The 14252-nt window shown below is 42.8% G+C and overlaps 2 protein-coding genes across 2 annotated transcripts in view; one reads left to right on the top strand and one right to left on the bottom strand.

The window, feature by feature from the left end:
- Positions 1 to 14252, top strand: part of E2F3 (E2F transcription factor 3) — a 129523-nt gene that overhangs the window by 6312 nt on the left and 108959 nt on the right. The gene's annotated exons all lie outside the window — the stretch shown is intronic.
- On the bottom strand, positions 9027 to 9905 carry LOC130273854 (uncharacterized). The gene is made up of 2 exons (XM_056521285.1): positions 9742 to 9905; positions 9027 to 9655 (listed from the first exon to the last, which is right to left on the bottom strand). Exons 1-2 carry the CDS (start codon positions 9864 to 9866, stop codon positions 9055 to 9057), a joined length of 726 nt encoding a protein of 241 aa, XP_056377260.1. The 5' UTR covers positions 9867 to 9905; the 3' UTR covers positions 9027 to 9054.

Raw genomic sequence — 14252 nt, forward strand, 5'->3', positions numbered from 1 at the left:
TCTATAAATAGTAAGCGCAGCCATACACATTAGGGGACATGTATCATTTCCAGTGTATAATAGAAGTTTTTTACCCCTCTGCCTGTTGTCTAAATTTGGCGCAGCTGCGTTAAATTTATCATTCTTGCGCAGCTACTTTCTTGAATTGCGTTTAAATTTAGAATTCTCCTCAGAGCATAAATTTACACCGCAGCTCTATTTAGTAGGAGCTTTGTCTGCAGCGTATCTGCACCTAAACAGTAAGTGTGTCCTCGTTATTAGTATTAGAATTTTTTTTCTTCATTATGTAGAGTTTTAATCTCACAATAATACCACTTTTTGCACCCAATTATAACATATCCATTATACCAATGTCCTTATTCTTCATTTAACATCTGTGACACCCCTGTGCAAATCACCTCAAATGTACATGGTGCACTCTACCTTATGGGCCTTGTTGTGCGCCTGCAGAGCACTTTGCGCCCACATATGTGGTATCTCCGTACTCTGGCTAAATTGTGTCCCAAAAAATGGGGATCTTTTTTCCCATTTACCTCTTGTGAAAATGTAAAGTATGCGGCAACACCTGCATGTCAGTGTAAATAATTTTTATACACTGAACATAGCAGGTGTAGACGCCATACTTTACCTTTTCATAAGAGGTAAAAGGAGAAAAAAGCTCCCCAAAATCTTATGGGACAATTTCGCCCGAGTACGGCGATACCACATATGTGACCCTAAAATGTTGCCTTGAAATATGACAGGGCTCCAAATTGAGAGAGCGTCATGCGCATTTGAGGTCTAAATTAGGGTTTTGCATAGGGGTGGACATAGGGGTATTCTATGCCAGTGTTTCCCAAACAGGGTGCCTCCAGCTGTTGCAAAACTCCCAACATGCCTGGACAGTCAATGGCTGTCCGGCAATACTGGGAGTTGTTGTTTTGCAACAGCTGGAGGCTCCATTTTGGAAACAGTGCCATACCAGACGTTGTTCATATTTATTGGGGAGGGGAGGGGGGCTGTGTAGCGGTATGTGTATATATAGTGTTTTTTACTTATTTAATTTAAGTGTAGTGTAGTGTAGTGTTTTTTAGGGTACAGTCACATGGGCAGGGGTTGACAGCTAGTTTGCTGCATCTCAATCTTGCAGCACTCCCTGTAAACCTCCGCCCATGTGAGTATACCCTGTCCATTCACATTGGGGGGAGGGGGGGGGGAAACATCCAGCTGTTGCAAAACTACAACTCCGAGCATGCCCTTTGGCTGTCCGTGCATGCTGGGAGTTGTAGTTTTGCAACAGCTGGAGGCACACTGGTTGCGAAACACGGAAACAAACTCAGTGTTTCGCAACCAGTGTGCCTTCAGCTGTTGCAAAAACTTCAAATCTCAGCATGCAGTGACAGCAGAAGGACATGCTGGAACTTGTAGTTATCCAACAGCTGGAGGCATACTGCTACAACTCCCAGCATGCCCTTTGGCAGTCCGTGCATGCTGAGGGTTGTAGTTATGCAACAGCTGAAGGCACACTGGTTGCAAAACACTTGAAAGTTTTTTACTTAACTTAGTGTTTCCAAACCAGTGTGCCTCCATTGAAGTTGCACAACTTCAATTCCCAGCATCCATGGTCTGTCAGTGCATGCTGGGCGTTATAGTTTTGAGTCACAGCTGGAAGCACACGGGTTGGGAAAAAGAGTTAGGAAACGAACAATGTTTCCCAACTAGTGTGCCTCCAGCTGTTGCAAAACTATAATTCCCAGCATGGCCAGACATGCTGGAAGTTGTATTTCGGCAATATCTGAAGGGTCAGATGTTGACAAACTACAACTCCCAGCATGCTTGGGCAGTCTGGGCATGCTGGGAGTTGTAGTTTTGCAACAGCTGGAGGTCCACAGTTTGTAGACCACTGTATAATGGTCTCCAATCTGTGGTCTTCCAGATGTTACAGAACTACAACTCCCAGCATGCCTCGACAGAGTGGGCATGCTGAGATTTGTAATTTTGGAACATCTGGAAGAGCAAAGATTGGAGACCATTATACAGTGGTCTCCAAACTGTGGCCCTCCAGATGTTGCAAAACTACAACTCCCAGCATGCCCAGAAAGCCAAAGGCTGTCTGGGCATGCTGGGAGTTGCAGTTTTGAAACTCCCAGAGGCAGCAGTGAGATCGCTTTACGGAGATCTCACTGCTGCCAATGAAGATGCCGCCCTGCTGCTGCAAACTCACCGCGGGGACGCACCACCCCCGGGACCGCCTGGAGGACGCCGCTCGCACCGGGACTGCTCAGGACACCGCATGGCCGGGTAAGTGACGCTGGGGGACGGGTAAGGGACACTTAGCAGAGCGGTGTGTGTCCCGATCCCCGTGATCCGGACACACACACCGAGCTGCTAAGTATTCTCATAGCGAAACGCTGCTATCAGCTAGTCAGATTTGACCAGCTGATAGCAGCGATCGCTGGGGGGGGGGGGGGGGATGAAACCCCCCGTGGTCGCATGGTAAGATGGCTGGCTATCAGTGATAGCCACCATCTTACCGGGCGCTGGGGAAAAGTATAACGGAAAGCAGTAAATTGTAAAAATAAAAGGAGAGTGATCTACAGTGTTAAGTGGATTACAAAGCTATTTTAATGTGACGGATCTTGTGCAATGATAAGTAAGATATCAAACATTTCCTATGTAAATGTATTAAATTGTTGGATCATAAAATACCAATGTACAAGTGATCTAATGAATAACTGAACTGGAAACCAATATTCTATATGCAAATTATTTTAAATGTGCTTTGGAATAACCAAGGAGTAAAAATATAAAGCAAACCAAATGAGGAATTGAGATAGGAAAGTGAAAACATTCTGGTGGATTCTTAGTAGAACTTTCCTTCAGAAATAGAAAGGATTGCTACGTGCAGTTAAAGTTGGCTTATATTTATGGGGAAAAAGACGCACTTGCGTCTAAATTTTTGGTGCAAAGGAAAAGAACGCAGGTAATAAATCCATGTGTACTATATATGCAGCTCCAAGGTACCCTGATTCAGCCACATCTGGAGGATATGCTGTACCAAAACGTGCGCAAAAAAATGGGGGAAAAAAAAGCGCTTGCGCAAAATTTTGCGCAAAAAAATACACACAAAACAGGGGTAAAATCTTTGATACATGTCCCCCATTAAGTGCAATAAACACAGCCTCCTGTCTATAATCACTGCAAAAAAGGGGCAAAGGACCAACCTAAATAGATAAGTCTGGGGCATAAAATATAAGATATCCAAATACCATGCAAAAAAATGTGTACTGAAATAAAAAATAATATAAAAAATATATATGAATATAATATAAAAAATTATAAAAAAAAAGAAAAACAAGAAGAAATAAAATATTGTCATATATAACAATCGTGTATCTCTATTACAATATACCATATACTACACCATATATCACACACCCCCTAAATATTGTGAATATATCTAAATTAACCACCATCTATACTCCTCAAGCAATTTATTACATGAAGATGCATCTTCAGAATATGTCACATATTCATTCCCCTACCTTGTAATAATTCACAGATCTACTAATTATACAAATATTCCACATGTGACAAAATTAAATATATATCTAAATTAGTCTACACCTTTGTCCCTTGGAAGTAAGTGGAACTTTCTTAAGACACATATTAATTGTTGTAATACTCTTTGCTGTTACTGGAGATGTTACTGGATTCCTGCATAGACGGGAAACCAAACGGATTTTTAATTTGAATTCTGTTGTGCCTTAGGGCTGAGGAATTTACTTTCACAGGATTTTTTGGGTCAATTAATATATATATTTTGCATAAAAACATATTTTTTATATAATAAAATATATATATATATTATTTTTTTATCATTAAATATTGCAGTATCTTGTAATACCTTTTTTATTGGACTAACAGAATTTTGTAGAGACAAGCTTTCGGGATTCCTCCCTTTATCAAACCCCTGCATATTTGTGAGATGTAACCTGTGTCTTCTACTTGTGAGCTTAGACTTGCTTTGGACTTGATAAAGGGAGGAATCCAGAAAGCTTGTCTCTACAAAATTCTGTTAGTCCAATAAAAAAGTTATTACAAGATACTGCATCATTTTATGATTTTCATCACTGGACTAATATGGCTACTCAAATTTACTACATTATTTTTTTATTATATATTTTTTTACAGATTTGGAGTGATTTTGGCAAATTTTTATCACATTTTTGTAATTATTTCACAAATTATTATAATTTTTCCAGCACATGCATACACTATACATAGTATACATTTAGACACACAGTATACACATAGGGGGACATGTATCATTATTTGTGTATGGTAGAAGCATTTTACCCCTTTTCCCGAATTCTAAATTATGTGCAGAAGAGCTAAATTTATCAATCAAGTGCAATGAGCTTCATAAATTGCGGGTAAATATAGTAATCTCCTAAATCCACTCTTTGGAAAATAGAATCAATGATTTAGAGCATCTTGCTACGTTAAGTCCAAGATGGCTTATATTTGCGCAAAAAAAACAGCTCTTGTGGCAAAATTTTTGGTGTAAAAAAAAAGTATGCAGTTAATAAATCCATGTGTACTATAGAGGTCACTCCAAGGTACCCTGATTCAGCCACATCTGGAGGACATGCTCTACCAAAACGTGCGCAAAAAAATTGCGCAAAAAAAGGGCTTGCGCAAAATTTTGCGCAAAAAATACACACAAAACAGGGGTAAAATCTTTGATACATGTCCCCCTATAGGCCCTCATTTACTATTCTAAACCCGACTTGTTTTGTCAGGTTTTTTTGGCGCATCTTTGTCTGCGACATGTTGCAGACATCGTGCGCCAGTCTGCGACATGATGCAACATTTTTTCCCGACGGACCCAATGTGGATTCTCCCAAACCCGAAAAAGGGCGTAACCCGACATTTCTGAGCTTTCCCACGTATTTATAAAGGTTTCCAACCTGAATTTGTTGAATTGTTGTGGATTTTTTCCCGACAACTCAGAGGAGTTGGAAACCAAAACCAACAAAAACCACGTGCGACAAACAGGATGCGACATAATAATAAATACCAGGGGAAAAAAGCAGTCGAGTAAGAAAGCAAGATAGACTTACAACCCAATTTTCTAAGTAAATGAGGGCCAATGAGGTTGCATATACCATCACATTTGTCACTGTCATATATTCACTTATTCTACACATTCATTATTTTTACATACTTTTTTTTACACAATTATCACATTTTTTATCAATACATATATATATTTTTTTTTTCAACATACTTTGTAATATGATTAGTGGAATGTGCTAGAATCTTTTTTTTTTTTGTTTATGATCCATTTCTTATTTGAGGCCATTGGATTCTGTTGTTATGGACTGTCATGGGAATGGAGGATTTATGGCAACAGCAAGTGATATGTGGAACGTTCAATATGAGGGCTTATTTTCGTATAAAGTATTACAACATTATATGGTGTGGAAAGTCTAGTATGAGGATCACTCTCGCATGGAGTATTACAACAATTAAAGGGGTATTCCAGGATTTTTTTTTATTTGACTATGCTGCAGGGGCTGTAAAGTTAGTGTAGTTCATAATATAGTGTCTGTACCTGTGTGTGACGGTTTTCTCACAATTCTTCTGTGATTTTCACCCCAATATTTATTTTTAACAGCATACAAAATGACTGTTGTCTCAGATTTTTCCCAGGTTGCAATGCGGCCGAGACCTGACTCACTAGTCAGCTGATGACAGGGAGCCTGTCTGCTTCAATGGAGATAAATCTGCAACTAATGCAATAGCTGTAGGCACCCTGATTGAAAACCACAGGTCTTTTGTTTCAATGGGTGGGGTGGCTGATGTGTGAGAGGGAGGAAAATGGCATTGTGGGATTTGTAGTAAAAAAAAAAACCTAAGTCAAACAGGAAATACAAGTTCACAAAAAGCTAGCCACAGTGTTATGGTAATCTCACAACAGCCATTTAGCCCAAGACAAGCGCAGATCCTTCCTAAGCATGTCCAGGTACGTACTAAAATCACCTTATGGTGGATAACCCTTTAAAGGGGTACTCCGGCGCTAAGACATCTTATCCCCTATCCAAAGGATAGGGGAAAAGATGCCTGATCGCGGGGGTCCCGCTGCTGGGGACCCCTGTGATTTTCCACACCGCACCCCGTTAGAATCAGGCCCCCTGCATAGGCTTGCATTGAGGGGGCGGTGCGTGATGCCACACGGGGCAGAGCCGTGATGTCACTATGCTCCATCCCCGTGATCGCTAGTAATCAGACCCGGAGCAAGCACGCTCCAGGGGCTGATTCTAACAGGGTGTGATGTGGAAGATCACGGGATTTATAGTGGGGTATTTCTAATATGAAGGCCCTTCAAATCCACTTCAAAACTGAACTGGTCCCTGAAAAATTCCAATTTAGAAAATTTTGTGAAAAATTGGAAAATTGCTGCTGAACTTTGAAGCCCTCTGATGTCTTCCTAAAGTAAAAACCTGTCAACTTTATGATGAAAATATAAAGTAGACATATTGTATCTGTGAATCAATATATAATTTATTTGGAATGTCTGTTTTTGTTACAAACAGAGAGCTTAAAATTTAGAAAATTAAATTAAATTTTTTCATCAAATTTTGGAATTTTCACCAAGAAATGATGCAAGCCTCAACAAAAATTTACCACTAACATGAAGTAGAATATGTCACGAAAAAACTATCTCAGAATCAAAATGAAAAGTAAAAGCATCCCAGAGTTATTAATGCTTAAAGTGACAGTTGTCAGATGTGCAAAACATGGCTGGGTCCTTAAGGTGAAAATGGGCTGGTTCCTTAAGGGGTTAAACCCCACTGGCATTTGACAGATCTTTGGAACAGTGGGCTGTGCAAATGAAATTTTTCATTTTGACAGACCACTGCTCAAAAAAATCTATTAGACACCTGTGAGATGTAAATGCTCACTGCACCTCTTATTAGGGGTGTAGTTTCTAAAATGGGGTCACATGTGGGGGGGGGGGGGGGGGGGTTCACTGTTCTGGCACCATGGAGGCCTAAACGCACATGGCCTTCAATTTCAGCCAGATTCTCTCTCCAAAAGCCCAATGGTGCTCCTTCTCTTCTGAGCCCTGTAGTTCACCCGCAGAGCACTTTACATCCACATGTGGGGTATTTTCTGACTCAGAAGAAATGGGGTTACAAATTTTGCGGAGCTCTTTCTCCTATTACCCCTTGTGAAAATGATAAAATTGGGGTAACAACAGCATTTTAGGGGAAAAAAATATACATTTTTTTTTATTTTCACCTCCAACTTTAACTAAAATTTGTCAAACACCTGTGGGATGTTAAGGCTCACTATACCCCTTGTTAGTTTACGTGAGGGGTGTAGTTTTCAAAATGGGGGTCACATATGAGTGTTTTTTATGTTTATGTCAGAACTGCTGTAACTACCAGCCACCCCTGTGCAAATCACCAATTTAGGCCTCAAATGTATATGGTGCACTCTGTTTACACTAACATGCTGGTGTAGACCCAAAATTTACCTTTTCTTAAGGGGTAAAAGAAGAGAAAAAAAATTTGTAACCCAAAACTGTTGCCTTGAAATATGAGAGGGCTCCAAAGTGAAAGAACACCATGTGCATTTGAGGCCTAAATTAGGGATTTGCATCCACCACCAAATTGCCCTACGGCAGTGCTTCCCAAATAGGGTGTCTCCAGCTGTAGAAAAACTCCCAGCATGCCAGGACAGTCAATGGCTATGCCGATGTTCTGGCCCCTGTATCACCCGTCATTACGCACAGAGTAAGTTTGCTCTGTGCAGTGATGACAGCAGGGTGCCGCAACCGAGATCACGGGGGTCCTTTGGAGAGGGGATAAGATGTCTTGGTGCGTAGTACCCCTTTAAGAGGGAAAAACATTGTATATATTTAACCCCAACCCAAATGTACCCTATTTTTATTTTCTACCTAAGGTACATAAAGACCGGGAAAAAAACACCTGGTCGTCCGATAGTTGCCAGATGTTTATCTGAATATATAGACCATCAGTTACAGAAATGTGTGGTGTCTTTACCAGCATCCCTCATAAATAAAAGGGCATTTATTAACCCTATTGAAAGATATCATAAGGGAAGAGGACTATATGTGGGCAACACTAAATGTTGCTTCATTATATAGTAACATACCACATGAAAGAGGAGTGGAAGCTGTGTGATCTTTTTTAGTGGAAGATCCCTTGATGCCCATACATCAGAGGAACTTCATTTTGGAGGTCGTTAAAGGAATAGTCCAGTGTTGAAAAACATCCCCTATCCCAAGGATAGGGGATAAGTTTCAGATCGCGGGGGGTCCGACCACTGGGGGGCCCCGTGATCTCCTGTACGGGGCCCTGGCTCGCTGGCCAGATAGCGCGTGTTGACCACCAGATGAAGGGGCAGCCGACACGCCCCCTCAAAAAAAGCGCTATGGCAGAGCCAGAGATTGCCAAAGGCCGCGCTGCATCAGTCCCCCAAAAAATTTGAGTTCCTGGATTTAAATATCTATATTCAGGATGGCTGTTTGCATACTGCCACCTATTTTAAGGAGGTGGATGCAAACAGATACCTCGACTTTAACAGTTGCCATCTGAAATAATGGAAGAAGAACATTCCATTCGGTCAAATGAAAAGAATCCGAAGGAATTGTTCTTCCACACAAAAATGCCAGCAACAACTAGATAACCTGGAGGATCGTTTTAAACAAAAAGGGTATCCCAAACACCTTATACAAGGAGCACGCCAGAGAGTGGACGAATTAGAACAAAGTGCTTGCTTGAAAAATAATAAACAGGGTAATGCAGAGGGTGGTTATAATGATGAATTTGATTCTGTTTTTCTAACTAGGTATTACACTTCACACACCAATATTTTTTTTCTATTTTTTTTTTGCATAGGTAATATCACCAGCTCATATTATTTTGCCATGATTACTGGCACCATATGTTGCAACCCCAGTTATTCTTCTTTAGTTTGTTTTTCCGTGTCCTGCGCAGTATTTCTTCCAGAAGTCCACTTGATGGCCCACATGGTGGTCTACACCCCGAAGTCATCAATTTTTACTCTAAGAGAGAGTGTGCAGCTGTTTCTGGAGACGGTCAACAATAACCTCTGCATGGTGGAATAATAGGTCACGATGTTTATCAGGATCAGTAGAAGCATCACCCACTCGATGATTATGATGGGGGTTTCACGGATTTCGTCCCAGTCTTCATCATTGTAGAATAATTCCTTTAATGTTTCATATCCAAAATAGAAAATTGTGCAGACAAAAGTCAGGCCACAGCAGGTGCATCTACTATGGTGGATGACTTTGTTTGCTCCTGGTAATTTATAAATCTGGATGGACTGCCCAAGGTAGTATAAGGCTTCACATGTAATTGAAATTATTGTGCTGACAAAGTGTATCCTGGGATATTCTTTGGGGGAAAATACATGCATGACAGCTGTGCCAAAACAGGAGGCCCACACAATGGCCAGCAGGATCCTCTGGATCAGGACCTGATGACCTCTGAACTCTTCAGTATGCACAACCATATACTTATAAATAAGAAAGGTTAGTACCAAAGTGCCAATGGACATCCCTATGAATCCAATTCTGAATAATATGCTTTCGGGAAAGAAATTTCCCACGTCACTGTGAAGGAAAAGAAACCAATGTTATTATGGATATTTCCTCACTCCCAACCCATGAAATAAGAATCATGCGCTTGTTTATCTTACCTGATGCTCATCAGTGGTGAGGTTGCATGGCCGAGGACGACCGTCATGATGTAGCTGGTGGCAAGCCAGGCCGCACACCAAAACGCCAACAGGAGGGGGACGAACCCCAAACCTTTTAGCTCCATTTCAGACAAGTAGAAGAAGAAGACGCTAATCTCACTAAACTCACTGTAACAATCTACAGACAAGACTCGGGCGGCTGTCAGTGGAATGTCAGGACTCCAGCTGTCTATGACATCACATGTGACATGTCAGAATGACTGCTTGTTTCTTGGAGCTGCGATGATTTAGTATCTGCTATAGACAGAACCTGATGTTTTTACTATGGACCTTACAGACCCCAGAACCCAAGTAATTAGTGTAGGGGCTCCATTTTGATCATCTCATATTTCACATTATTTGAGTTCCAGGGCTCAGATACATTTGCACCCTCTATAGCAGTGATCTTCAAGCTGTGAACCCCCAACCGCTGCAGAACCACAACTCCCAGCATGCCCAGACAGCAACTTTGCATAAGGAAATAGTCTAATTAAACTTTTCTTATATATAGAATCCCTGAAATCTCCAAGGATAAGCCTCTAAGGGTCTCGTTCGATCTTAATGTTATACCTTTTTTCAATAACATCCTCTACACTGGTTCCACAATAATGGGATCATGGGGTTTTATAATGGCGAGACCCCCGCAATCAGGCATCTTATCCCCTATCCTTTGGATAGGGGATAAGATGTCTTAGCGCCGGAGTACCCCTTTAATATGTGTCCTAGGAAAGTTCCATGTTTAATACTGTCACATGTGGAAAATTTGTATAACTAGTAGATCTGTGAATTATTACAAGGTAGGGGTATGAATATGTGACATTCTGAACATGCATCTTCATGTAATAAATTGCTTGAGTATAGATGGTGGTTTATTTAGATATATTCACAATATTTAGGGTGTGTGTGATATATGGTGTAGTATATGGTATATTGTAATAGAGATACACGATTGTTATATATGACAATATTCTTTTCCTTCATATTTTTTTTTTTTAATATTTTTTATATTACATCCATATATATTTTTCAGTACACATTTTTTTGCATGATATTTTCCGTATTTGGATACCTTATATTTAATGCCCCAGGCTTACCTATTTAGGTAGTTTTTTTGCCCCTTTTTTGCAGTGATTATAGACGGGGGGCTGTGTTTATTGCACTTAGTGTGTATGGCTGCACTTACTATTCATAGAGCCTAGTCTCTATTGTGTATTGCCATGTTTACTACGTATGAAACCCTGTTCTTACGCTTATTGCATATAGAATTACGCTAACACTCTTGCGTTCCAAGACTCACTTCGGTTTAAAGAGTCTTATTCACATTACTGCATCGGTTTCATTCTGTGTCCCGTGACTTACATTATTGTGTATAGAGCCTCGATTTTACTTTGCGTCTTGTGACCCACTTCACTTCCAGTTATTGTTCCCGGTTTATGCACAGCACTACACGTTGTTTATGTAATCATTCAGGTCTTATCTATTGCTGACGGCATAATAGGACATACAGAGTGAGTATTTATTCACTCCTGAGGAAGCCACAGTGACTGGGGGCTGAATGCGTGGAATCTGTCACTCCCGGCACTTGGACTTGGAGTCCCGGCAGTGATATTCTCACATTGCAGCACATTTAGGCAGCGCTCCATCAATAGGCACACTTTTATATAATTCCAGCACATAGCACTTATTTTTCTTAGTACTGTTTTACATTATGGAGGTTATATTGTGCATTGGATGTGAGATGTTTGTGGTTGAGCTATAAGGATGTTTAATTTATTGCATATGGGCATATGAGGTTATTGTAATACTTTTTTGCTCCCTTATACTGTGTGATGTAGCTACTTGATATTGCTTATGTGATAGCGCACCGGGACTTCTCTTTGTCCTAGGGTTATTATACCCAGTGCCGTGTAAGCGTGGTAGGTGTCACGATGCCGGCTGGCAGGAGGTGGATCCTCTGTGCCAGAGAGGGATTGGCGTGGACCGTGCTAGTGGACCGGTTCTAAGTCACTACTGGTATTCACCAGAGCCCGCCGCAAAGCGGGATGGTCTTGCTGCGGCGGTAGTGACCAGGTCGTATCCACTAGCAACGGCTCAACCTCTCTGACTGCTGAAGATAGGCGCGGTACAAGGGAGTAGACAGAAGCAAGGTCGGACGTAGCAGAAGGTCGGGGCAGGCAGCAAGGATCGTAGTCAGGGGCAACGGCAGGAGGTCTGGAACACAGGCTAGGAACACACAAGGGAACGCTTTCACTGGCACAATGGCAACAAGATCCGGCGAGGGAGTGCAGGGGAAGTGAGGTATACATAGGGAGTGCACAGGTGAACACACTGATTAGAACCACTGCGCCAATCAGCGGCGCAGTGGCCCTTTAAATCGCAGAGACCCGGCGCGCGCGCGCCCTAGGGAGCGGGGCCGCGCGCGCCGGGACAGGACCGACGGAGAGCGAGTCAGGTACGGGAGCCGGGGTGCGCATCGCGAGCGGGCGCCACCCGCATCGCGAATCGCATCCCGGCTGGAGGCGGTATCGCAGCGCACCCGGTCAGTGGATCTGACCGGGGCGCTGCGGGAGCGAGAGTGTAGCGAGCGCTCCGGGGAGGAGCGGGAACCCGGAGCGCTCGGCGTAACAGTACCCCCCCCCCTTGGGTCTCCCCCTCTTCTTGGAGCCTGAGAACCTGAGGACCAGATTTTTATCTAGGATATTGTCCTCAGGTTCCCAGGATCTCTCTTCAGGACCACAGCCCTCCCAGTCAACCAAAAAGAAGGTTTTTCCTCTGACCTTTTTGGAGGCCAGTATCTCCTTTACGGGAAAGATGTCAGAAGAACCGGAGACAGGAGTGGGAGAGATAAGTTTAGGAGAGAAACGGTTGATGATGAGTGGTTTAAGAAGAGAAACGTGAAAGGCATTAGGAATACGAAGAGAAGGAGGGAGAAGAAGTTTATAAGAGACAGGATTAATCTGGCACAAAATTTTGAAAGGACCAAGATAGCGTGGTCCTAATTTGTAGCTGGGAACAAGGAAGCGGACATATTTAGCGGAGAGCCATACCTTGTCTCCGGGAGAAAAAATGGGGGGAGCTCTTCTTTTCTTATCAGCAAACTTCTTCATGCGTGATGAAGCCTGTAAGAGAGAATTTTGGGTCTCTTTCCATATGGTGGAAAGATCACGAGATATTTCATCCACAGCGGGTACACCAGAGGGCAAGGGAGTAGGGAGGGGGGGAAGAGGGTGACGGCCGTACACCACGAAAAATGGGGATTTGGAAGAAGATTCAGAAACTCTGAAGTTATACGAGAATTCGGCCCATGGTAGAAGATCTGCCCAGTCATCCTGGCGGGAGGAAACAAAATGCCGTAAATAATCACCCAGGACCTGGTTAATTCTTTCTACTTGCCCATTGGATTGAGGATGATAAGCAGAAGAAAAGTTTAATTTAATCTTGAGTTGTTTACAGAGAGCCCTCCAGAATTTAGACACGAATTGGACGCCTCTATCCGAGACGATCTGCGTGGGCAACCCGTGAAGACGAAAAATGTGTACAAAAAATTGTTTTGCCAACTGAGGCGCAGAAGGAAGACCAGGAAGAGGGATGAAATGTGCCATCTTGGAGAATCGATCAACGACCACCCAAACAACAGTGTTGCCACGGGATGAGGGTAAGTCTGTAATAAAGTCCATACCAATCAGAGACCAAGGCTGTTCGGGAACAGGCAGAGGATGAAGAAGACCAGCGGGCTTCTGGCGAGGAGTCTTATCCCGGGCACAGACAGTGCAGGCTCGCACAAAATCCACAACATCCGTCTCCAGAGTCGGCCACCAATAGAAACGAGAGATGAGTTGCACGGATTTCTTGATGCCCGCATGACCTGCGAGATGGGAGGAGTGACCCCATTTGAGGATTCCGAGGCGTTGGCGTGGGGAGACGAAGGTCTTCCCTGGAGGAGTTTGCCTGATGGAGGCTGGAGAAGTGGAGATCAGGCAGTCAGGAGGAATGATGTGTTGCGGAGAGAGCTCTACTTCCGAGGCATCCGAGGAACGAGAGAGAGCATCGGCCCTAATGTTCTTATCGGCAGGCTGAAAGTGAATTTCAAAATTAAATCGGGCAAAGAACAGAGACCACCTGGCCTGGCGAGGATTCAGCCGTTGGGCAGACTGGAGATAGGAGAGGTTCTTGTGATCGGTGTAAATAATAACTGGAAATCTTGATCCCTCCAGCAGATGCCTCCATTCCTCAAGTGCTAATTTAATGGCTAGTAGCTCTCGATCCCCGATGGAGTAGTTCCTCTCCGCCGGAGAGAAGGTCTTAGAAAAAAAACCACAAGTAACAGCATGCCCGGAAGAATTTTTTTGTTGAAGGACCGCTCCAGCTCCTACTGAGGAGGCATCAACCTCCAATAGGAAGGGTTTACATGGGTCAGGTCTGGAGAGCACGGGAGCTGAAGAAAAGGCAGACTTGAGCTGTTTAAAGGCGTC

This window comes from Hyla sarda, chromosome 5 (genome assembly GCF_029499605.1).
Source record: "Hyla sarda isolate aHylSar1 chromosome 5, aHylSar1.hap1, whole genome shotgun sequence".
Classification (NCBI taxonomy): Eukaryota; Metazoa; Chordata; class Amphibia; order Anura; family Hylidae; genus Hyla; species Hyla sarda.